Source organism: Balaenoptera borealis (assembly GCF_965194805.1).
Source record: "Balaenoptera borealis genome assembly, chromosome: 3".
Lineage (NCBI taxonomy): Eukaryota > Metazoa > Chordata > Mammalia > Artiodactyla > Balaenopteridae > Balaenoptera > Balaenoptera borealis.
In genome coordinates, this window is record NC_138866.1 from 66981656 (window position 1) to 67008885 (window position 27230).

The 27230-nt window shown below is 34.2% G+C and overlaps 1 protein-coding gene across 5 annotated transcripts in view; it reads right to left on the reverse strand.

Annotated features, from left to right (window-relative positions):
• SCFD1 (sec1 family domain containing 1) overlaps nucleotides 1–27230 on the reverse strand; it is a 138724-nt gene that overhangs the window by 16758 nt on the left and 94736 nt on the right. For 2 of the 5 annotated variants that reach the window (XR_014242310.1, XM_082384117.1), the window contains exons 16-20: nucleotides 25890–25960; nucleotides 22833–22912; nucleotides 13886–13948; nucleotides 11784–11859; nucleotides 3647–3700 (exon numbers count right to left, since the gene is read on the reverse strand). Coding sequence is in view for 1 of the 5 variants with exons in the window: in XM_082384117.1 (XP_082240243.1) it covers nucleotides 3647–3700; nucleotides 11784–11859; nucleotides 13886–13948; nucleotides 22833–22912; nucleotides 25890–25960 (344 nt within the window). In the remaining 4 variants the exon portion in view is untranslated. Of the gene's footprint in view, nucleotides 1–3646; nucleotides 3701–11783; nucleotides 11860–13885; nucleotides 13949–22832; nucleotides 22913–25889; nucleotides 25961–27230 lie in introns of those variants that run through there. The other 3 variants (XR_014242311.1, XR_014242313.1, XR_014242312.1) reach the window with 3 other exon arrangements.

Consider the following 27230-nt stretch of genomic DNA (forward strand, 5'->3'; position numbering starts at 1 on the left):
TGTTCTAAGTAAAATTACATAATCCCGTATCACCTATGAGGTAGTTATTATTATCCCTATTTTTCAGATGGGCAAGTTGGGGTACAGAGAAGTTATTTTAACTTTCCTAAAGTCACATGACAAGTAAGTGTGGGAACTCCAGGATTTGAACCCAGGTAGTCTAGTTTCAATGCCCCAGCTCTTAACCACTATGCATATTGCTTCTCAAAAATATACCTGTTTTGACATAGACAACAAATTTATGGTTACCAAGGTGGGGAAGGGGCGGAGGGATAAATTAGGAGTTTAGGATTAACATAAGAATACTACTATATATAAAATAGATAACCAACAAGGACCTACTGTATAGCACAGGGAACTATATTCAATATTCTGTAATAATCTGTAAGGGAAAAGAATCTGAAAAAGAATATATATATATAACTGAATCACTTTGCTGTATACCTGAAACTAACACAACACTGTAAAATCAACTATACTTCAAAAAAGAGTAACTAAGAAAAATAAATATACCTGTTTTATTACCTAATGTACTTAAATATTTTTGCTTTTAGAATTTATTATATTATTATTATATGTCTATGATTTTACTGAATGTCCAGAATACCTAATACAGGTTCACAGTCTCTCATAATTGAAACCTCTGCAGTTAGATGTATTTTGGAATTCTGAATTTAAAAAATTGCAGATAGATAATATCATGCACAAACTATATATAATATAATATTCCTAGCGGGCAGCACCCCATCATCTAACACGTTAATATTTCTGGAGCTAAATAGATGAACATTAACAAAAAGTAGGATAAATCAAAACTACGAAGAACCTCAACTTGAGTTAAGGTTAGGTTTTGCCACCAAATGAGTTATATAAAATCTCTTAGTTTTCAGAACTCTTTGGACTTCAGAAGTTGTGGATAAGGGGTTGCTGACCTCCATACTACATTGGAAACTAGCTTCTTGATATTAAAGGAGCTGGAAAGTACTGCTTTACTGTTTATAATGTAGTCACTTCCTAATAATGTAGTCACTTCCTAATCTCTGCCTCCTTTGCCCTCCATGGTACAATCAGCCAAAGGAACTCATTCTTTTCTGAAATGTTTTCTGGTTCTTTTCTGGATGAACCTACCCAAACGTGATCAATGACAAACCATGCATTGTTGCCACTACCTAGTCCTGCATTCAATGGTGGACGATGCTAATCAATCACAGAACTCTCCCTGAACCCAAAGGCAGTGCCATAATCCTTCAACACTTTGCTCCAGGAAACCACTACTAGCCAGATGTACAAGGGAAGATGAAACTTACCTCATATCTTGCCTAATCCCTTTCTTTCATTATATCCAATCAAGACAAATCAAAGAACACTTAATAAACGTTAGTGATAAGAATTCATCTAGAATTAGGTTATAGCATTTTAAAGCCTTTGAGATATGATATACTCAAGATGATTAGTCAGGTCTAATTTAGTACACTTTGTTAATCTCTTCAAAGCCTCCAAATCAATTTGTCAATATGGGAACAAGACAGGGATAAGAGAGGGAGCAGGTATCTGTCTCATCTAGCAGATGGATGAAAAAATGCTTTCAAAGCTGAAAATTTTTACTTTTTCTAATTAATTAAAAAATATCTGTCTGTAGTAATGTGCCTTCAGTTATACAGTCAAAGTCAATAGAACTGATAAATGAACTTACAGAACTTGGAGAAACATCTGAATAAGACCCATAATTTAGCCATCTGTATGTCTATGACAGAAATGTGGAAGGTGTGTATATGTTGGAATGAGTAGTAGGCAGGAATTCAGAAGTAGTGGGTTTTTGGTTCCAATTCTGTTATTAAAAATAGTGTGCCTTGGGAAAAGTCACTTAATATCTCTTCGTTTCCTCTCCTTCACAGTTAAGATTCTACAGTTTCATTAAACTCTAAAGTTCTATGATTCTATGAAGGGCATGGCTCTTGCCCTAATCAATATAGCACAGTGGTGAAAAATGTGGCCTGTCCAGCTCTGCCATTTATTAGCTGTGTATCCTTGGGCAAGTTAATTGTGCCACAGTTTCTTCACCTATAAAAATGAGAATAATTTAAAAAAATACTATTTTTCTTAGAAGGTTCGAATGAGGATTAAATGAGCTATATGAAAAATGTTTTGACTGGTTCCTGGCTAAAGAAATGCACAATAAATGTTAGCTATTATCATTATTATTGTCCTTATCCATCATCTCGACTTCTAGATTAGGGACAGCAACAAAATATCCTGAACTTGCCTAACCCCTTGTGGACATGGTGTCTAAAATTTTGCATTTGTTTATATTTTTAATCTTTATTATCATTTGGGATAATATCTTCCAGAAATTTACTGCCTATTATGAAGTAGTAGTCTATAAGACAATTAATCATAAATCATACTTCTCTCAGGCTTTTCAAGAATCATTCCTGGGCTTCCCTGGTGGCGCAGTGGTTGAGAATCTGCCTGCCAATGCAGGGGACACGGGTTCGAGCCCTGGTCTGGGAAGATCCCACATGCCGCGGAGCAACTGGGCCCGTGAGCCACAACTACTGAGCCTGCACGTCACACCCAAAAATAAATTTTTAAAAAATCCCATAAAATTAAAATGACCAGGGAAAAAATTAAAAAAAAAAAAGAAGCATTCCTTCTTCATATATTCTAGGATGTAGTAATAAATCTATTTTTACTACATTGTATACCACTTTCTCTATATTGATTCCCAGATAGAAGAATCCAATCCTTTTTAGCTTATCATTATACACAATTCTGTCATTCCTTTCATAACTGTAATTGCCCCTTTTTGGGCTTTTTTATAACACTATATCTTTGTTTTCACATGGACAGATTTTAAAATTTGTTTTTGCTAATTTCCTTTAATGTTATAATAATGTTTTAACAATTACAAAATAATGACATATTTAACTGAAGATTCTGTTCTCACTCTTTCTCTCAGCCTGGTATCCTAAGTCTTGATGTCAAGTCTATAGTGATCCAGATCAACCCAAACGAGGGTTTTGATCATGCGGCTTTTCTCTATTCCAAATAACCACTCTCTTTCTAGTTGCCACAGTAACAGGATGGGCTCTTTTATGAAACAGATTGTGTTGATTTTTACATTCCTTTCTTGAATTATAAACAGATAGCTTGAAAACCCATTCTTTAAGTAAATGCTCATATTTATTTACCCATTTATCTCTTCATCAAACAATTTATCTCTCTCAATTTACTTTTCAGCCCAAAGAACTTAGTGCCATCTGAATACATGCACTTAAAATTTTTACTATGCACTCCTCTCCTAATTTAATTTCATAAAATTAAACTGATCTGGTACTCTTTATAGTACACCAACTGATGCTCACTAGTTCTTTTTTATTTATAGAAACTTGCTCCTTAGGACATATATAGGATATAATCTACATTTACTTCGGATGAAAGCTGGCCAGAGTGATGTAGCAGCCGAGAAACCAATTCCCATTATCTGTGATAATGGCTAAAAAAGGCTGTTTGAGAACATGGACTCTTTCCTTTCCATCATGTAGTCTGCTGTGATTAAGCCCACAACAAACTCTGAGCTTATCACTTTCTGTATATAGTCTGGTATGTTCAAGAATTTATAAGTACAGTGTTATATGCTACTCACAGGGTTTGACTTCATCTCCATGAGATTGTCTAAAATACGAGTAACAGGTAGATTCTGTGGAAGAGATCAGTGAGTATTTTGTTAAATATTAGAAGAAATAACAAACCAAAATTCTTCTCTAGTAGCAAAACAACCTAATCATTCTATAGTTCAGTATGCTTACCTTTCAATTAAACACATTCTAAGATTAAGTATTCTGTGAATGGTGTCATAGTTGTAAATACCCTTGGCATTACTCAAGGTTTCATAGAAAAAACGTAATTTTTAAAAATGTGTAGGTGTATCCAGGTTTTAGTACAAATACATATTTGGGCTTTTTACTTTGTTGGATGTCTGCTTTTTAACACCAGTAATTGTAAGCTTTTGTTTTAATTGAGTAAGAATCCCCACCCCCTTTTTTTCATTTCCTTTCTGCAGGTTTGTTTATTTAAAAAATAGTACTTTAAGTTTGCAGAAATATATGAGATTAAATGACCTAACAGAGTTTTTTCATTTCTAATGTATATTCTTCTAGCCAAAAAGATACTTGTGTTCTTTGAAAAAATGGGGAAATGGATGCACACACTTTATTGACCGCTTTAATTTTGCCTGGGATAAATTCCAAATTTTCAGTGACATACTACGTTATCTTCTTACAAAACACATTCCACTTTGAACATAAAATGTATAACACTGGTGCTGACAGAAGATTGCCCCTTGACATGCTTACATGCATGGGGATATGAAATACTATTGCTATGTTTCAATCTGACCATTTTAACCATTATTTTGAACGTAACAACACATTGGGTACAGAAAATTTACTAAGTGACTATTATGCCTATTCAAAGTACCTTCCTACTGGGATGGTATTCTGCCCACTTTGAACTGATATTTCCTTTGTGAACTGTACAGAATATTCTGGAAAGAATAGTTTTGTATCTTAGAGATTTCATACAACAGAGGCAACATTAAATCTCATTATTCAAATAACTGTAGATAACACATTACTATTTTACAAGTTTTATTTTCTTTAGGTCATAAAACATTTTATTGTTACTAAAATGGACCATCACTAAGGAAAATGCTGCTTTGCCCAGACAGAAAATAAGCATTTCTTTTTCCTTTCTCTTTCTCTAGATCGGCAAGTAAAAATCTTTCAAGATAATCTTAGGCAAGTAAAATTAAAGCTATTTCATTATTCTCTGATATTTTTGTTGGCCAGGAACTTCTTAATATAAACACAAGCACCAAATGTTCAAGATAACTGAATGTACTTCCTGAATTCTATTTAGAATTTGAAAAAGAGAGCTCAAAATTTTACCTTTTAAGTTTTGTTTCAAATAAACTTGAGTTTGTTCACTTAAGAATGTAAGTCTAAACCATAACTTTCTCTAAAGAATAACTGGGTCCAGATTTAAATCTATAAAAATGCTTTATTCAAAAGAGAAAACTACAGTTACAAATTTGTTCTAAGTAACACCAACAAAAGATGAAGTACTTTGCAACATAACAGGAACAATAAAAAGAATTCTGGAGCAAGGCAACATTATAAAATTTTACTAAAATTAATTTTATATCCATTTCTCTATTTACTTTTAATTATCCGTTTAGCTCTCTGAATTGTACTACGGTATTAGACATGTGCAATGGAGAAAAGTTCAGAAAAGATTTTATATAATTGATAAAGCCATATGAGTCATATTACTTTCATTGTATTTGTGAAAATAACTGGAAATTTGAATATTTCATTTAGTATAAAAATAAGATTTTTCTAAAAGGTACAGTTAAATTTTACTTTGCATTTCATATCTCTGCTGTATCTGAAGATAAGCCTGCCAGTGAATAGGTCATTAAATAACACAAGAAAAATTTCTTTCTAGCAGTACAGTTCAAAAGTTTAAGAGCCCAGAGACAATTCTTTATGTTTTTGTTTGGTCTTTACAACCAGATAACACCAAAAGAGTCATCTACTACTGCCACACCACACAATAATTCACACACTGTCACACATTAAGGAAAACTTGCAGTGTAGAAAATGATAAAGGAAATACACAATGTCTTTAAAGGCCTAAGAAAGAGTACTTCAGGAAACAACTTCTGAGAGCTCTGTCATCAACTAATGCTCTATCTGGCCTACATGAAGACTTAATCATTTTAAAATGAATTTTATATTGATAATAATTTATATACAAGATAACTAAGTTCTACTAATTGAAAAAACTGAACCGTGGCAGCTAACAGAGAGAAAACAGCAGAACAAAACCATACAATTTTCTTCACTCAACAAATGGTCTGTTCACTCATCTTTAAAGACACAAAAAAATTGTGTACCTCGGTAACAGAGGTACAAATAAAATTTAATCAAATGAAAGCCCATTATTTTAAAAATTCCCAAGCATATTTTTCATTGTTTTTAGAAACTGTTTCAGAAATAAAATGAAAAATGTTATTGTCTAGGTTACTAACTAAATTTTTATTAGTAGAAAGCCTCTATATATATTTAGATTTGAGAGACAGAGTCCCATACATGTGAATAGCCTAAATTAAGGATCACTATTTCCAAGATGTTCAAATTTCAAATATATGAACTAGAAACATTACTGGGAGAAAAAAAATACAGTGAGAAATTAATTTCTAAAAATCCTTAATAGTTTTATGACCATAGTCACATTTTATGATTTTAGTCACTGGAAAAGTTTAAATAAAAACAATGTTAATTTTGTCTCTGATGGCATAATTGCTTAAAAACAAAATAAAAATAAAATATGCAAAGAAATTAAAAAACAGACAATCTAAAAAACGTAATACAGTCCTATATCCAAAACAGTTAAAAACATTTTTCCCCTCTAATTCTCCTAGGATTAGCCACTTGTTGCCCTGTATTGCCATCTGGTCTATGGTGACTATTTCCAACTCCCCCCCCCTCGCCACCACCCCCCCCCAGCCGGTAGCCTTGGATTTGGGATGATACTCTGACAATGAACTAGGCAGTGAAGTTGGGACAAGAGTTGCTGCTGTCTTGATTATCAAAGTCCTGAAGAATGAAAAGCAGTATGTGTACCTTCTTGAAGAGAATACTTATCTGGAAGACTGTATTAGCCAAGTAAAGAATAAGATGGAGTATGCGGATATTGGAAAGTTGTCAGTGAAGTAGATAGGAGGAAGGGGAATAAGATGGATCATCTATTTCCAAAAGTTTAAAATTATAAATCAGAAGGGATCTACAGAGTGAATCTAATATCCACATCTTACAGATGAGGAAAGAATAAAATATATAAAGTGGTATTTTTTCCAAAACCATAGCATATTAATGGCAATAAAATCAAGAAACAGGATTACCTAGACTCAACAAAACACATCCAATTTCCATCATTCAGGTTCAACAATTATCAGCTCATGGCAAATTCTTATTTTATCTATACTCTCACTCCCCACTCCCTAGGCTGTTTTAAAACTAGTCCCCGATATCAAATCATTTTATCAATAACTATTTCAGTATATATATCTCCACAATATAAGAACTCCTAAAAGAAAAAAACACCCTATAACACTACTATTGCACCTAAAATAATCAGCAAATATTTCTTAATACAGCTCAATATCTAGTCAGTATCAAAATTTTCCTGCTCCATAAATTTATTTCTTACAGTTTCATTGTTCAAATTATAATGTTAATAAGGGCTATACATTGCAATTAGGTGATATATCTTTTAAGTCTTTTTTAATTTACTGAATTCCACTGCTTGCAATTTATTTGTTGTTAATTCATTTTTAAAAGAGGGATTATTTAAGCAAACAAGCCAAAGAAAGTGAAATAGAAGACTTTTTAATTATGCAACTTAGCACTACATTATTCATCATCACGTTCTTGTACAATTATCCTCACATAAATATATTTCAAATCTGCGAATATCATTCAAATGGTTTTATGTGATAGCTAATACTTGTGATATATAAAACTTATGCTGCCCAAGAAACAAAAAAGTATAAAAGGCTCTTATAAGTGACCTAGAAAACTGGACATGACAAGACATCCTATTCTATCTAATTTTTTTATAGCTTAAAATGTTTATTCTGATAAAAAATTGGAACAAATACTTAGAGACTTAAGAGGCATAAATTAAACAGAATTTTACAAGTGTGAAACAAAGAATTCATCTCTTCCAGTCTCTTCTCTGACATTTTTCTCAGTTCCCAACCTGCCCTATATCTACCTGTAGCAGTTCCTCTAAATTTTAGAACGTTAGGACAGTGTAACTTTAAAAATGGCTTTCTACGAGTTTAAATATTTCTAGAACAAGAGACTTTTTAAAAGTATTAAATTTACAAAGATTACACACATACACATACACACAGGTCAAAGTCTGGGAGGGATATAGAGAAACAGGTGCTGTAAATCACTGCAAATTGGTACAACTTTTCTGGACAGCAATTTGGTAACATTTACTAAGAACAATTAGAATGTTCACTCTTTTGATTCCATAATTCAAGTCTAGTAATTTATCATATGGAAGTAATCAGAGGTGAATACTCTCACCTAGAAAAACTAACATTTAAAACCTAGTTATATATCCTTGAGTATCTTCTATTTTTTTTCTTTTTTTAAACAAAAACAAAAAGATCATATTGAATTTACTGTTTTATAATGACTTTTATTTTTACTTCACAATATATAATGAATCACTATCCCCAATCAATAACCAGTGTCCCCCAAATCAATAAATATTTCCTAAAAAGTCTTATTAACATCTATTTAAAAAACCGGCCTGGCTCTCTTAGCAGTGGTGATAGAAATGTGATGTAGAAAGAGGTAACCACCAGTCATTTCAAATTTTACTTCTGTAAGTGAGAAACTGCCTATATCAAAGCAGTATGTTATTTGCAATGTTAAGAAAAGCAAAAGGATTTGAGGTCACAGAGGATAATCTGTTTTTATATTTTATAAACTTAACTTTAAATAAAACACACTGTTGTGTTAGCACAATAAAATATTTAAGTCGATCACTTTAGACCCTTCTTACAGGCATCATTTGGGGATGTATATCATGTGACTCTAAGGTAATAAGTTCAAAAAGTAAATTTGATCATTTAAAAGATTAAAAGGACTTCCCTGGTGGCACAGTGGTTAAGAATCCACCTGCTAATGCAGGGGACACGGGTTCGATCCCTGGTCTGGGAAGATCCCACATGCCATGGAGCAACTAAGCCCGTGTGCCACAACTACTGGGCCTGTGCTCTAGGGCCCGTGTGCCACAACTACTGGGCCCACGTGCCACAACTACTGAAGCCCATGCGCCTAGAGCCTGTGCTCCGCAACAAGAGAAGCCACCACAATGAGAAGCCCGCACACTGCAAGGAAGAGTAGCCCCCACTCACTCCAACTAGAGAAAGTCCGCGTGCAGCAAGGAAGACCCAATGCAGCCAAAAATAAATAAATATTTTAAAAAAAGATTAAAGCCTGTAATTTCTCAATGCTATCAGTTATTTGTGATAAGGATTCCTTTGTTTAGGGAATCTTACTACTGGGATTTCCTTCTAACAGTGACATGTTAAGTAAAATATGTAATTTTCCTTAAAACTAAATTTAACTATACGTAGTTATACAATAGCCAGTCTATCTAGCAAAAGGCAGACGTAGTCTTAGAAAGTGGTGGTTCCCCCTTTGTCTCACATATGAAATCATCTTGTCCATAGTTGATAATAAATAGAGTGCTATGACAAAGATTCTCTCCTAGACGAGATTCTACTCAGGCTCTTTGAACTTTTTCAACTGGGCCTCGACCTGTGGACTTCTGTGTCCATCTCTGCATTGTCCAATTTTAGAAAGAATCCTGCTAAAGTCAGTTTATAGCCAGCACCTCCATCCTCGGTATCTAACCATCCTCGGTATCTCATCGGGTTCCTCACCTTCTACCACCTCCCAGGTGATGTCCAATCACATTAGCCTGCTTTCAGCAAGAATTCTGTTAGGTTGGTTTAGCCAGGATCCCCCTTTATCCCTGATATTTCCTCTTAGTAATTTTCCAACCACTGATACCCTACACCCTGCTCCTTGGCTATGAATTCCCACTTTTCCTTGTTATATTTGTACTTAAGCCCAGTCTCTCTCCCAGACTTCAAAACTCCATTGTGGTGGTCCCAACATCTTTCTCAATGGTCCCCCTGAATAAAGTCTGCCTTACTGTACTTTAATGAGTGCCATGAGTAATTTTTTCTTTAACAGGTGCTAGGTTAAACTGTAAGTACAGTATGTTGGTCACTAATGTGCCCAATCTCCTATTTTTATGTCTCTTCACCTTCAGTAGTCTAAGAGAGTAAAGATAAACTGACTCAGGGAAGTACTGTGAACCAGTAAAAAAGTGGATTAAGTATTTAGTAGTAGCCTCTTACGAGAAGAGAGACAGAATGGGAAGGACTGAAAATAATTCCTAAGAGTGATAATGAAGCTAAAAAGTCTTCCCAAGTACTTAGGAAATAAAGCAATCTGGAATGTTTCTGAAGGAAAGTTAGGAAGTAATCAGCCTTTTAGTTAAAGACAGCAAATTAGGATTTTTCACTGTTCTTTATTAACACTACATTTTTTTTTTACAATAAAATCTTATTCACTTATTCAAACAAAAATTGAATACCTACTTTCTGCAAACTGCTATGGAAAATTCAAAGATGGGGAAAGAAATTCTTTGCCATCAATAAGTAAAACAGGGGTTTCCCTGGTGGCGCAGTGGTTGAAAATCTGCCTGCTAATGCAGGGGACACGGGTTCGAGCCCTGGTCTGGGAAGATCCCACATGCCGCGGAGCAACTAGGCTCGTGAGCCACAACTACTGAGCCTGTGCGTCTGGAGCCTGTGCTCCGCAACCAGAAAGGCCACGATAGTGAGAGGCCCGCGCACTGTGATGAAGCGTGGCCCCCGCTTGCCGCAACTAGAGAAAGCCCTCGCACAGAAACGAAGACCCAACACAGCCAAAAATAAATAAATAAATTAATAAATTAAAAAAAAAAAAAAAAAAAAGCTCAGGAACCATATAATTTAGCATTGAGTCCCAGCAAATAACTAGAAATGTTTAAAAAAAAAAAAGTAAAACAATATGTATCAATTGTATCTCAATAAAACTGGAAAAAAAAGAAGTAAAATATAAATAATGTTAATACAAAATACCACCGGTAAACATCATAAGAAAGATAAAAAGTGTGGAAGACGTTCAGAGAAACAAAAGATCTAGTTTATTCTGAAAACAAGTAAGTAAACACTTAATATTCAGATCTGAATAACTGATAAGTAACTCTATTTCTTTTCTTAATTTGGCCTTTAAAATCCTTCTCACTACAAACTGTAGTATTTTTGTGTGAAATATTATATCTCAGATTTGCCTTAAAATATCCCAGTTAAAAATAAATCAAATAAAATAATATAAGTGGGGAAGATGAAACAAGAATGGCACTATGTTGAGTATTGAAGCTTGGTGAAGGGCTCAGGAGAGTTTGACATACTAACATGTATTTGAAAATTTCCATAACAAAAAGTTAAAAACAAGTCCAGTTTGAAAACAAACCAAATCAATTAATGATGACTCTGAAGCAGAAATATCTGTATATGAGAATAACAGGAAAACAACAAAAATACAAAAGTCATTAAAAAAGGTCTTATGTTTAAAACTAAGACTGTTATTCCAAAATGAAGCATGAAATCAAGCTATAGTTACATTATTTCAAAACATATATTCTACTTAAAATATTTTTATTTTAATTTACACAGGCTTTTAGACTATTAAGGCTATTAGCTTATTAATATTCTCCTAATATAAATTAAAACTTAAATGATATGCATTTATGTAACAGTTCATTATTCTAAGGTTAAGTTCATTTTTTTTCAATTAATATACTTTCACAAACCTTCTAATAGTTAAAGGAAACCAAAATGTCAGTAAAGTCCAATTAGCAAATTAAAAAAAAAAAAAGCATAAAATTACAGAGTTGTGAACTATACCTGTAAAACATCCTCACATCCTTAAATATACCAGTAAAGGACCCCTTGATTTTATTTTATTCCTAATATTTGTACTTGAATATATGTAGAAGTTGCTCTATCTGAGCAATCAACCTGCCAACATTTATATTCAAAAGTTACCAGTGTGTTTTCTAACAATTGTACTTACTTGCTGTTTCAATACCAGGTTCTTCACTCCTTCCATCACAAATTGTGATCCTGTATTCATGACTCGTGATAAGAGACTAGGTGCAAAAGAAGAGGACTGCACTAAGTACAAATTAACTCTCCAATTACAGATAGAATACTTGTCTGATTACACAATACATGCTGATGCTCTCTGTGCCTACCACCTTTGTTTTCACTAAACAGAAGTGACCAATTTCTGCTTCCATGGACATCACTGCCACAATTTTATTTAACAATGAAATAGTAATAAAACTTTCTGACTAGTCTATATTAATAAAATATAAAAATTGAGAGCTGCCCTCAATATAAACATTTTAATTGCTAAGCCTTAGCTATAGTATTTAAGCAAATTATTAACTGAAGAGAATTCCTTGCTTTCCTGACTGTCTTAATGTTAAAACAATAAATTAAAGATAGTAATCTAAAATATTAAAAAATGTATATGTATGTATAACTGAATCACTTTACTGTACAGCAAAAATTAACACAGCATTGTAAATCAACAATACGTCAATTAAAAAAAAGATAGTAATTCAGATGACTCACTTTAGGAGTTCAAAACACACTGACATATTCAAAACATATATGTCTATAAGTATTATGAATAGGTCAAAAGTTACTGTGTTCTCTATATCATAGCTGCTAGACCTAATCCTGCATTGTATACTTTCTCCCCTCATACACAAAATCTATCATATAAAAATGTGAAGCACAACATACTTGATGAAATCTACCTCAACTCAGAAGACTGTTTAGTGTCTGAATTTTTAACAACAAAAATAACACAAATGACTTGCCATATTGGTTTTATATTTGTGGTTCAAAAAGTCTCTCACATGGAATCAAAGGATGCTTTGTGGGACAGAATGGTAATTTTGCATTTTGATATTAGAAGGCTAGGGAGATAACTAACGAGAACCTACTGTTTAGCACAGGGAACTCTACTCAATGCTCTGTGGTGACCTAAATGGGAAGGAAATCCAAAAAAGAGAGGATATATGTATACGTATAGTTGATTCACTTTGCTGTACAGTAGAAACTAACACATTGTAAAGCACTATATTCCAATAAAAATTAATTTAAAAAAAAAGAAGGTTAGGGAAAGCCTTCAAATCATCCAAGGTTTTCTTATAACACATTTTATTAAAATCCTCAACTACAAAATCCATAAGACATCTAACAGGCTTTTAAGATTCAGTAAGATTTTAAGACAAAGAACTGGAAAGTCTGTTTCATTAAATGCATGAGAGTAATTTTCCAAATATATTTTCATTTTTCCTATCTTGTCCTACTCCCCTCTGAAATGAAGAGATGGACAGGATGGAAATCATTTCTTTGACAAAAACAAGAGAAAGTAATCTCTGTTGGAGTGGACAGTTCTGAGGCAATTCCCAGGTACCAGGTAACTCTCAGGGAGTTATTGGGCTCACCTGCACAGCACTGTCTGAAGGTGAGGCCAGATGGATTCATTTTGCCAAGCGCTTACAAGGCCCAGCCTTAGGCCAAGTACTTTTACTTTTTGGAAACTGTTTCATTAAAACTGGCAGCTCGGGGTAGGTAAACTGGTTTTCCTCCAGTTTCATGCTTTTGTTCTAAGCTCCAAAAATAAGCTAGGAATTTGAAGCTAGTATGGTATGGAAAAGAGCGGTTAGAATCACTTTGTTCAGCTCCTCTGAAAACCACACATACTGTACAGGATTTTCTGGAGTCAGAAGTCATACCCAGCCCTGAGGATTTCCTCTCTATCATTTAGCAGTATGCCTAGTTCCATCTTGAAGCTAGGTCTTGAGTGTCTAGCTTCAAGTCTATATTATCAATATTGATATAAAAACAGTTTTTAAACTTCATGTATCTTCTGAAAATGAAAAACATGTTTTAAGAACAAGGAAGCATACAAAGCCATACCATGTAAAATACAGAATTTAAACTACCTACAGAAGCTAAAGGCATGCTGACAGTTGTTCTGTATCACAATGAAAACTTTCTGCATCCAAAGTGTCACACTGTGTTTTTAAGGCACGAAAGTCCAATTATGGTCTGGAGTACCAGACTTATTCAATCAGAATTATTAAAAATACTTACCCCATTGGTTTAGTGGTAGTGTTGCCATAGCTGGTAGGAGCTGAAGCCATCTTGGCAAACGCCCTATGACATAAGTAAGTTATATTTAAACTCTGATTATTTGAGCTAACATTTAGTATCATGGCATTAAAATATCTACTGACTAACCATAAGTTTTACTATGCAGTTTCTGAAAAGAAATTTTTCAACTAATAGTGTTTCAGTACAATTAACACTGAAACAATTATACAAACATTGATTGTATAATTTGTAACCATGAAAAATAATGTTCAAGTAGAGAGCAACTGGTACTAAAACAGTGAAATTCTTTAAAAAACACAAATGCATTAGTTCCCCAAACTTCAGGATTTCTCTTTTCTTTTTTAAATATCTGATCATTAACATGAAATAGAGACTTTCTGTTTAAAAGAACAATCACATACTGATTAAGTTTAGTCTCTTTACTATTCTCCACATTCTATACTCTCTCATTCCCAGATACATGCCTTTGGGATGCTGTCCTTTGGGGGTATAAACTCACTGTCTTCTCCAATAAGAAACTGTACATTTCCTTTTAAGATTCAGCTCAAAACCACCACTTTCTTCATTAACACTATTCTAATTCTACTACTCAATGATATTTCCTTTTAGTTACATATACACTTTTATACTGAATTGCATATAGTCATTTATTTTCACATCTTTCTAAATGAATGTCTAGAATGTCTTTAACTAAACTATAGAATTCTTGACAGCTCTGCAAAAATATGGCACTTAGCTATGTTTTAAAAAATATTTTCCTTCTGGGAGTATGTTCACTGTAGAGAATCCAGAAAACAGAATGCTCCCAGAAGAACCCTACCACTAAGAAGTAACCACTGTTAGGATTTCGGCATATATTCTTCTAATCTTTGAACATATGCATATATAACATATGTACTTTAAAAACAAAATTAGTATATTGTACATACTGTTCTATAACATTTTAATAATAGCATGCCATAAACATTTTTATGTGAATCAATATTTTTATAATTCCTAATCATTTCAAATGCTTTTGTAAATGGAAAAAAATCCTACCTAAATATAAGAAAACATTATGAGAGTAAAAAAAGAATGGGAATCACTAAGATGTGGAAGATGAAACGCTTAAAATATTCTATTTCAATCTGGACAAAATTTGCTGATACCATTAGAGAAATCCCAAACACAAAAATCACAATTTTGTTCTGAAAGGAGGATTTGAATCAGCTGTTTTCAGCAGTAGGCTGGAATTTCTGTCTTTAACAAAAATTTATTTTTCACCAGAAATAGCAATATCTAAATATAAATAATATGTATCTAACTGTCTCTAATTAATAAAGGGTTAAATAAAGAATAATACATTTATATGGCTGAATATCATGCAAACACTAAATACTACCATTGGAGACTGCAGCTGGAACCTTGAGCAACATGGGTTTGAACTACGCAGGTCCACTTATATTTTTATCAATAAATACTACAGTACTACATGATCTGTGGTTGGTTGAATCCATGGATGCGGAACCAGGGATACAGAGGGCCAGCCCACTGTAAAGTAATACTTGGATTTCTAACTGTGCAGAGGGTTGGTGTCCCTAACCCCCAAGTTGTTCTAGGGTCAGCTGTATTTAAGACGATGAAAAACTGGCATAATGAAAGTTATTGGAAAACTAGAATACAAACTGCATCTATAACAATGATTTCCTGATTAAAAATATAAATATGTAATATGCATATAGAAGGATACACACTACAGTTTACTGTAGACTCTGAATGGGGAGACTACAGGTAAATTTTTACTTTCTTTATACCTTTCTGAGTTTTCTAAAATTTTCTTCAATAAACTGATATAACCCTTATAATTAGAAAGAAGAATGTTACAAATTAGAAATTATATATTGAGTATTTTGTAACCAGGTAAAATGATGCCCAAGACTGCCTTTCCTCTTTTAACACCAAATATTTGATTAGGGAGTTCCACATAAGTCATAATGTAAAACACAATGACACATACGACACAGCCAAATATTTAAGTGTATATGTTATAAAAATTGGAAAAGACAGTTTTCGGTTTCTTTTGTTAAACTAAGGTTTGTTGTCTACTTTTTTCTTATCATAAGAACACAGTGAAGAGGGCAGACAGCAGAAGCAAGAAGAACTACAATTCTGCAGCCTGTGGAAGGACAACCACATTCACAGAAAGATAGACAAAATGAAAACGCAGAGGACTATGTACCAGATGAAAGAACAAGATAAAACCCCAGAAAAACAACTAAATGAAGTGGAGATAGGCAACCTTCCAGAAAAAAAATTCAGGATAATGATAGTGAAGATGATCCAGGACCTCGGAAAAAGAATGGAGGCAAAGATCGAGAAGATACCAAGAAATGTTTAACAAAGGCCTAGAAGAATTAAAAAACAAACAAACAGAGATGAACAATACAATAACTGAAATGAAGAATACACTAGAAGGAATCAATAGCAGAATAACTGGGGCAGAAGAATGGATAAGTGACCTGGAAGACAGAATGGTGGAATTCACTGCTGTGGAACAGAATAAAGAAAAAAGAATGAAAAGAAATGAAGACAGCCTAAGAGACCTCTGGGACAACATTAAACGCAACAACTTTCGCATTATAGAAGTCCCAGAAGGAGAAAAAGAGAGAAAGGACCCGATAAAATATTTGAAGAGATTATAGTCAAAAACTTCCCTAACATGGGAAAGGAAATAGCCACCCAAGTCCAGGAAGCACAGAGAGTCCCATACAGGATAAAACCAAGGAGAAACATGCCGAGACACACAGTAATCAAATTGACAAAAATTAAAGACAAAGAAAAATTATTAAAAGCAACAAGGGAAAAATGACAAATAACATACAAGGGAACTCCCATAAGGTTAACAGCTGATTTCTCAGCAGAAACTCTACAAGCCAGAAGGGAGTGGCATGATATATTTAAAGTGATGAAAGGGAAGAACCTACAACCAAGATTACTCTACCCAGCAAAGATCTCATTCAGATTCAACGGAGAAATCAAAAGCTTTACAGACAAGCAAAAGCTAAGAGAATTCTGCACCACCAAACCAGCTCTATAACAAATGCTAAGTCGGAAACACAAGAGAAGAAAAGGACCTACGAAAACAAACCCATAATAATTACGAAAATGGTAATAGGAACATACATATTGATAATTACCTTAAACGTGAATGGATTAATGCTCCAACCAAAAGACACAGGCTTGCTGAATGGATACAAAAACAAGACCCATATATATGCTATCTACAAGAGACCCACTTCAGACCTAGGGACACATAACAGACTGAAAGTGAGGGGATGGAAAAAGATATTCCATGCAAATGGAAATCAAAAGAAAGCTGGAGTAGCAATTCTAATATCAGATAAAATAGACTTTAAAATAAAGACTATTACAAGAAGCAAAGAAAGACACTACATAATGATCAAGGGATCGATCCAAGAAGAAGATATAACAATTATAAATATATATGCACCCAACACAGGAGCACCTCAATACATAAGACAACTGCTGACAGCTATAAAAGAGAAAATTGATAGTAACACAATAATAGTGGGGGACTTTAACAGCTCACTTACACCAATGGACAGATCATCCAGACAGAAAATTAATAAGGAAACACAAGCTTTAAATGACACAATAGACCAGATAGATTTAATTAATATTTATAGGGCATTCCATCCAAAAACAGCAGATTACACTTTCTTCTCAAGTGCACATGGAACATTCGACAAGATAGATAACATCTTGGGTTACAAATCAAGCCTCGGTAAATATAAGAAAATTGAAATCATATCAAACATCTTTTCCGACCACAATGTTATGAGATTAGAAATCAATTACAGGGGAAAAAAACGTAAAAAACACAAACACATGGAGGCTAAACAGTATGCTATTAAATAACCAGGAGATCACTGAAGAAATCAAAGAGGAAATCAAAAAATACCTAGAGACAAATTACAACAAAAACACAATGATGAAAAACCTATGGGATGCAACAAAAGCAGTTGTAAGAGGGAAGTTTACAGCAATACAAGCCTACCTCAAAAAACAAGAAAAATCTCAAATAAACAATCTAACCTTATACTTAAAGGAACTAGAGAAAGAACAAACAAAACCCAGAGTTAGTAGAAGGAAAGAAATCATAAAGATCACAGCAGAAATAAATGAAATAGAAACAAAGAAAACAAGAGCAAAAATCAATAAAACTAAAAGCTGGTTGTTTGAGAAGATAAACAAAATTGATAAACCTTTAGCTACTCATCAAGAAAAAGAGGGAGAGGACTCAAATCAATAAAATTAGAAATGAAAAAGGAGAAGTTACAACGGACACCGCAGAAATACAAAGCATCATAAGAGACTACTACAAGCAACTCTATTACAATAAAATGGACAACCTGGAAGAAATGGACAAATTCTTAGAAAGGTATAACCTTCCAAGACTGAACCAGGAAGAAATAGAAAATATGAACAGACCAATCACAAGCACTGAAATTGAAACTGTGATTAAAAATCTTCCAACAAACAAAAGTCCAGGACCAGATGGCTCCACAGGGAATTCTATCAAACATTTAGAGAAGAGCTAACACCCATCCTTCTCAAACTTTACCAAAAATTGCAGAGGAAGGAACACTCCCAAACTCATTCTACGAGGCCACCATCAACCTGATACCAAAACCAGACAAGGATACTACAAAAAAAGAAAATTACAGACCTGTATCACTGATGAATATAGACACAAAAATCCTCAACAAAATACTAGCAAACAGAATCCAACAAAACATTAAAAGGATCATACACCATGGTCAAGTGGGATTTATGCCAGGAATGCAAGGATTCTTCAATATATGCAAATCAATCAATGTGATACAACATATTAACAAATTGAAGGAGAAAAACCATATGATCATCTCAACAGATGCAGAAAAGCTTTTGACAAAAGTCAACACCCATTTATGATAAAAACTCTCCAGAAAGTAGGCATAGAGGGAACCTACCTCAACATAATAAAAGCCATATATGACAAACCCACAGCCAACATCATTCTCAATGGTGAAAAACTGAAAGCATTTTCTCTTAGATCAGGAACAAGACAAGGGTGCCCACTCTCACCACTATTATTCAACATAATTTAGGAAGTTTTAGCCACGGCAATCAAAGAAGAAAAAGAAATAAAAGGAATATAAATTGGAAAAGAAGAAGTAAAACTGTCACTGTTTGCAGATGACATGATACTATACATAGAGAATCCTAAAGATGCCACCAGAAAACTACTGGAGCTAATCAATGAATTTGGTAAAGTTGCAGGATACAAAATTAATGCACAGAAATCTCTTGCATTCCTACGCACTAACAACGAAAGATCAGAAAGAGAAATAAGGAAACAATCCCACTCACCATTGCAACAAAAAGAATAAAATACTTAGGAATAAACCTACCTAAGGAGGTAAAAGACCTGTACTCAGAAGACTATAAGACACTGATGAAAGAAACGAAAGATGACACAAACAGATGGAGATATACCATGTTCTTGGATTGGAATAATCAATACTGTGAAAATGACTATACTACCCAAAGCAATCTACAGATTCAGTGCAATCCCTATCAAAGTACCAGTGGCATGTTTTACAGAACTAGAACAAAAAATCTTAAAATTTGTATGGAGACACAAAAGACCCCGAATAGCCAAAGCAGTCTTGAGGGAAAAAAACGGAGCTGGAGAAATCAGACTCCCTGACTTCAGACTATACTACAAAGCTACAGTAATCAAGACAATATGGTACTGGCACAAAAACAGAAATATAGATCAATGGACAGGATAGAAAGCCCAGAGATAAACCCATGCACTTATGGTCAACTAATCTACGACAAAGGAGGCAAGGATATACAATGTAGAAAAGACAGTCTCTTCAATAAGTGGTGCTGGGAAAAATGGACAGCTACATGTAAAATAATGAAATTAGAACACTCCCTAACACCATACACAAAAATAAACTCAAAATGATTAGAGACATAAATGTAAGACTGGACACTATAAAACTCTTAGAGGAAAACATAGGAAGAAGAAGAACACTCTTTGACATAAATCACAGCAAGATCTTTTTGGATCCACCTCCTAGAGTAATGAAAATAAAAACAAAAATAAAAAAATGGGACCTAATGAAACTTAAAAGCTTTTGCAAAGCAAAGGAAACTACAAACAAGTCGAAAAGACAACCCTCATAATGGGAGAAAATATTTGCAAAAGAATCAACGGACAATGGATTAATCTCCAAAATATATAAACAGCTCATGCAACTCAATATTAAAAAAACTAACAACCCAATCAAAAAATGGGCAGAAGACCTAAATAGACATTTCTCCAGAGAAGACATAGAGATGGCCAGAAGCACATGAAAAGCTGCTCATCACTATTAGAGAAATGCAAATCAAAACTACAATGATGTATCACCTCACACCAGTTAGAATGGGCATCATTAGAAAATCTACAAACAACAAATGCTGGAGAGGGTGTGGAGAAAAGGGAACCCTCTTGCACTGTTGGTGGGAATGTAAATTGATACAGCCACTATGGAGAACAGCATGGAGGTTCCTTAAAAAACTAAAAATAGAATTACCATATGACCCAGCAATCCCACTACTGGGCACATACCCAGAGAAAACCATAATTCAAAAAGACACATGCACCCCAATGTTCATTGCAGCACTATTTACAATAGCCAGTTCATGGAAGCAACCTACATGTTCACTGACAGACGAATGGATAAAGAAGATGTGGTACATATATACAATGGAATATTACTCAGCCATAAAAGGTACGAAATTGGGTTATTTGCAGAGACGTGGATGGATCTAGAGACTGTCATACAGAGTGAAGTCAGAAAGAGAAAAACAAATATTGTATATTAACGCATATATGGAACCTAGAAAAATGGTACAGATGAACTGGTTTGCAGGGTAGAAACAGAGACACAGATGTAGAGAACAAACGTATGGACACCAAAGGGGGAAAGTGGCGGGGGGTTGTGGTGGTGGTAGGATGAATTGGGAGATTGGGATTGACATATATATACTAATATGTAAAAAATAGATAACTAATAAGAACCTGCTGTATAAAAAATAAATAAAATAAAACTCAAAAAAAAAAAAAAAGAAAACAGTGAAATAAAAGCAAATTGGAAAAAAAACCAAACAGAAATATAGAAAATAAAACGCAAGCATAAACTCACAACTCAGAGGTATCCCCTGTTAATAATTTGGTATATTTCTCTTCTATGCATATTTTTTTGATACACGTGAGATCAGAAGCATATTCCATCCTCTAGTCTTAAAAAAAAATTATTTTAAGAAATAATCTGAAGATACCGTTGTAGAAAATTTGAAAATAAAGAAAAGAATCCAAAAGGAAAAAAAATTCTACTACTCGGAGTTACCCACTATTAGCATTTAAGTGAACAGCATTTTAGCTATGCAGTTATATGTATATATGTGTATGTCCATACACACACACACACACAAATGGATGGATAAATGGATATATAATAGGGATCGTAATGTAAAAAATGTCATCTAAGTTTTGGCTCAAGTGTCACCTACCCAGAGGTTTACCCTGATCTCCTAAACAAATTTAGCTAATACCCCAACAAATTAAGATCTTATCACTTAGTTTTATTTTCTTTATATCACTTAATATGGTGAATATGGTTTAACAGAACTCTGTTCATTTGTTTGCTTATCTGTTGACTTATTGTTCCCTCAACACAAATGTAAATTCAGTGAAAGTAGGAGCCTTCCATAGCATGTTTACTATTGTATTCTTTTTTAAAAAAATTTTATTTATTTATTTATTTATTTTTATTTTTGGCTGCATTGGGTCTTTGTTGCTGTGCATGGGCTTTCTCTGGTTGTGGCGAGCAGGGGTTACTCTTTGTTGCGGTGTGCGGGCTTCTCATTGCAGTGGCTTCTCTTGTTGCAGAGCACGGGCTCTAGGCGCACGGGCTTCTGTAGTTGTGGCACGTGGGCTCAGTAGTTGTGGTGCATGGGCTTAGTTGCTCTGCAGCATGTGGGATCTTCCCGGGCAAGGGCTCGAACCCGTGTCCCCTGCATTGGCAGGAGGATTCTTAACCACTGCGACACCAGGGAAGCCCCACTATTGTATTCTTAATGTCTAGAAGAGTCCTTAGTCACTGAGACAAAGGAAGTTATTTATCAAACAAATCATTGAATAGTAAACTATATTTCACTTTGTAACATAACATGGCCATTTCTCAATGGTCATTAGAATAAGTCTTCCACAACAAGATTTTTAATGACTCAGTTGCATTCCTGTGGAAATGACATAATTTCAATCCTTGACATTCAGGTTGATTTCCAAAATTTGATTATTACAATTGCTTCTAAGATCTTACAACTCCAATTTCTTCTTCGGGATTAATTCTTAAGAGAAGTGCTAGGTCAAAGCTATTCTTTTAAAAAACTTTTTATACCAGCCAGCAAAATTTTGACAATTTATATTTCTAATAGTAGAGTATAAATGCATCAGTTAATTTTCCTGGATCCTTGGCACAATATTTTCTAAATCTTTGCATTATATTAATCTGCATTTCTCTGATTATTAGTGAAATTAAAACATTTTAAAAATGTTTTTGAGACATTTGACCCACAACATTTCAGTCTTTCTCATCTCACATCTTTGAAGAAAATATAGGAAGAAATATGTCTGGGAAAGAAAGGCATCACTATTTTATATAAAGTTGTGGAAAGGGTGGGGGAGATAAGGAAATATTTATGCCATTGAATAAAAAAAAATACTAAGGCACTGTTCAGTTTTCTTAGTAACATTCCCATTTTCTTGGGAACTCAACTTCCATTGTACTCTCTTAAATGGTAAGAACTGAAGAATAAAACTTACTTCCACTGTTTGATATATTGTAAGGGATTAAGGTTGCATCCAGCATCAGTTAAAGCTTTTTTGTATTGCTCCAAATCAGCCTGAAATAAGAAAAGAATCATATGACAAAAAATTTTACTTTCATGAAAGAGACCATTTTGTTTGTTGTCATTGGATTAATCAGAAAGTTAGATTAAAGGCATGAGCACCTAAGTAGAGTGGAGTGGTATCTTAAGGGAGTACCCAAATGAGCATCTGAGATAAAAATCACGTATAATGAAAATTACCTTTGACAGGCTCCCAAATCACCTATAAAGTACAGTATTTTGTCATCCCTCAGTAAGCCCAACAGAGTCAGTTTTTCCTCCACTGTTGACATAGATTGCTTGTCCTTGGGATAAGCATTAAATGAAAGATCTGGCTTGATCAAGAATATTCCAAAATTGGAAACATGAGGGGAATGACGTTGACTTAGGGGACCTGCAGATTCAGGTTATCCCATCTCATATTCACTGCAGACGTCCAAATTTATTAACTGAACAGCACGTGTCCTACACTTTTTAAATAGTTTTCTTTCTTACTCTTTTTTTATTTCCTGATGAGTAAAGTCTAGTTGAACTCGTATATGTCACAGGAGCCTATCATCACAGTGACTCCATTATAAAAATTTAAAAGAAAGAAACTCTTAAGCTCACCATCAAATCAGAGATGTTCACTACTTTGCATTTTGGGGGCTATTACATCAGTAGTCAAAATTTGCTTCAAGTCTCTTAATGACCACTTAAACTTATGAAAAGACATAATTCTTACCAAAAATAAATGAAATAAAATAATGTGGTCAAATTAAGGGAAATTGCATTAAGTTTTAAAATCATATATTCCTAAGAAGAAAATATAAATAGGCTATTAGAATCCCTTAAAGGGATACCCCCATTAATGACAGAGATGTTTCTAGAAAGAAAACTATACAGTAATCCCCTCCCTTCAGCAGTTTTGCTTTCCATGGTTTCAGTTGCTGTGGTCAACTGAGGTCTGAAAATACTAAATGGAAATTCCCAGAAATAAACAATTCATATTGTGTGCCGTTTTGAGTAGTGTGATGAAAACTTGTGCTTTCCTGATCAGTCCTGCCCCAACCATTGACATCATCTGCTCCTGACATCTAACAATTGACACCATCATGGCTTGATGACACAGGATCATCTGAAGCAGATGATCCTCCTTCAGTCAGAAGGTCAATAGTAGCCTAATGCTACATCACCATGCCTGTGTCATTCACCTCACTTCATCTCATCATGCAGGCATTTTATCAGCTCACATCATCATCATAGGAAGGATGACTACAGTACAATATATTTTGAGAGTCCACATTAACATAACTTTTATTATAGCATATTGTTATAATTATTCTATTTTATTATTAGTTATTGTTGTTAATCTCTTACTGTGCCTAATTTATAAATTAAACTTTATCATAGGTATGTATGTATGTATAGAAGAAAAACAGTATATATGGTAGTGGGGGGGGGGGCGTTTGGTACTCTCCATGGTTTCAGGCATCCACTGTGGGTCCTGGAACATATCTCCCTTGGATAAGGGGGGACTACTGAACTTTCTTACTGAATTAAAATAAAAGTCAAGAAATGTATTCTTAGGATAAAGCAGAATTGACCTAAAGCAAATATTGAGTTTACTTTGCTGTTTTAACATGCCAAACAAAAAGAAGCCTTACAATCTACCGACATTAGAAAAATAATTGCTACCAGCAAAGGAAAGGAGTTTACAACAGCCATATCATTCTAGGTATCATTCCCAAGTTCCTTATGCTAGTTGCTCATCCAGTAAAATTATACGAAGTTAACATTAGAAAGAGTTAACAGGTCTCTAACCCAGCAACAAGACTGATAGCAAAATCACTGCTTTCCTTCAGAGTAGAGTATTACCTCTACATACTTAAAAAAATTTTTTTCATCAAAAGCAATTGATGGCTTATTACAGAAAAAGAAAGCAACAAAATATCCCACAATCTACTCTTCCAGTGAGAAAAAAATCTAGAAAGGAAGATAGATTATTTTCCAATCATTCTTAGAAATTTATTGATATAAAAAGTAGCTTTTTTACTGCAATACAGTCTTCTCAACTTTATTTTTATATGGATCAAATGATAGATGTGAATCTGAAGTTTAATCTTAGGAAATTATTGATACAATATTTATATAACTTTTGGAAATTTAGATATTTTCCTCCAAGTGACTTCTCTATATTCTATAATGGACACTAGTATTTTTCTGTTTTTTTTAAAAATTTGTTTGTTTATTTTTGGCTGCGTTGGGTCTTCGTTGCTGCGCGTGGGGTTTCTCTATCTGCAGTGCAGGTGCTTCTCATTGTGGTGGCTTCTCTTGTTGCGGAGCACGGGCTCTAGGCACACGGGCTTCAGTAGTTGAGGGCTCAGTAGTTGTGGCTCACAGGCTCTAGAGCGTAGGCTCAGTAGCTGTGGTGCACGGGCTTAGTTGCTCCGCGGCACGTGGGATCTTCCTGGGCCAGGGATCAAACTCGTATCCCCCTGCACTGGCAGGCGGATTCTTAACCACTATGCCACCAGGGAAGTCCCTGGACATTAGTTTTAAAACAACTGCAAAATATTACCAAACTTTTACTTTAGGTTAAAGCTAAATTCCTTCTAAGGAAAATAAGTATTAGTGGCTATAGCTTAAAGAAATGGAACTTCTAGGATCATCACATCATGAGAAATGATAAGATCAATCTTTCAAAAGGCAGAGCAAACTTAGTTAACTTAGTTTAGAATAGTTATTTTCCAGAAATAAGAATTTTGGTCACGAATTCAGTTCATATTCTAACAACTTAAAAGTGGTGAGATATTTCAAGAGTAAATAGTTCTCTTGGTGACAATAAATACTGCTATAATATCCAGCGGTAAATAGAACTAGCCTTAAGAAATTGTTTTTCTTTTAAAGGAAGGAATGAAGTAATTATTTGGTTACAGTGATTTTTACTTCTATTTTCTGAAACAAGCGAGTATTCTCCCTTCCTCCCAATAACTGAATGCAGAGGACATACCTCAGAAGGTGCTTGCTGTGCACTTATGTAATAGATAAGAAACAGCCGCATTTTATCTTCTGGAGTTCCTGCTACAAAGGGGAAAATAGATAAGGAAAAAAAGACTTTCATAATTCTGGTTGTTATGTATTATAGTCAACACTATTAACTCAAGGCATACATAAATGTGACAAGACAAACTAAGGTTCTTGATTCAAATGATTTAACATTATAGGCACTAAATTACAACCATGTAAAACATAGATATGGAAAAAGATTAAATACTATGGGATTACAGGGATGAGCTATGGAAGCATCTCTATTCTATCTTCCAAACTGTCTATAGCGTTGTGATTTATGTTTCAGATCTAAACTCAAAAAGGTATAGGTAGGATAATCATACAATTCTAAAATAGCACACTTTTGAGATGAAAAGGGGGATGCTAGTAATAAGTATGTAAGGACAACTGGTATATAAATGGGACTACCCTGGGAAACCAGTTGCATGGTCCCCTTAGGTACTGGGTTATGAAAACCTGCTGGCTAAAATCATCTAACTGAGCCTAAGGTCATACTTTTGAAACTGGAGCCACTAAATATACATTTCTCCCCTTTCTGAAGGGTCTATGAAGATTTGGAAAAACCATATGTCTATAGTATAATAAACACCATTGTATTATGCAGATTATATCTGCCTGAAATTTTAAGACAAAACAAAAGATTTCAGAGAGATTTCTTGCTTGCAGTGCATCCTTTGAGCTACTACTCCTATTATCCAAAGCCCGAGACTGTCCAGAGAATCCTTTTATTTTCCCCTCAGTTACTGGGTGTACTTCGATGCAAAGTGATAAGGCACTGGTCATGGGTAACTCAGTTTCACTATTCAACAAATACCAATATGCACTCTCACTTCAAAGTGTGTCCCAATACGTAAGAACTCAGAATTGTTATACTTTATTATAGAATAAAAACAAGAATAATTTTTTCAAAACATATTGACTGATGACCCATTGATTTTCTATCTTCAAATTATCCTTACTCCCTAAATATGACAAAGACTGGTAATAAAGATCAATGACAGGTTCTCCAACATTCTCATGCTTACAAATAAATATTGTATTTTAGATATACTGAAGTAGGTTACTGGATTCAGGGTTTTGTTTAAATCCTAGGAGAAAGCTGATATTTTTGTTTTAGCAGGTAATTAGCCTCGATGGGTTCAGGCCAAAGCTCCTACCAGCCTCTGTGAGCCGTTTCCATCATGGATTCTATTTTTAAAATGTTTGCAGTGCTACTGGGATCTGTCCCACTGCCCAGCAGCCAGTACGGGAACTTGGAGGTCATCTAGTCCTTCACCTCTCA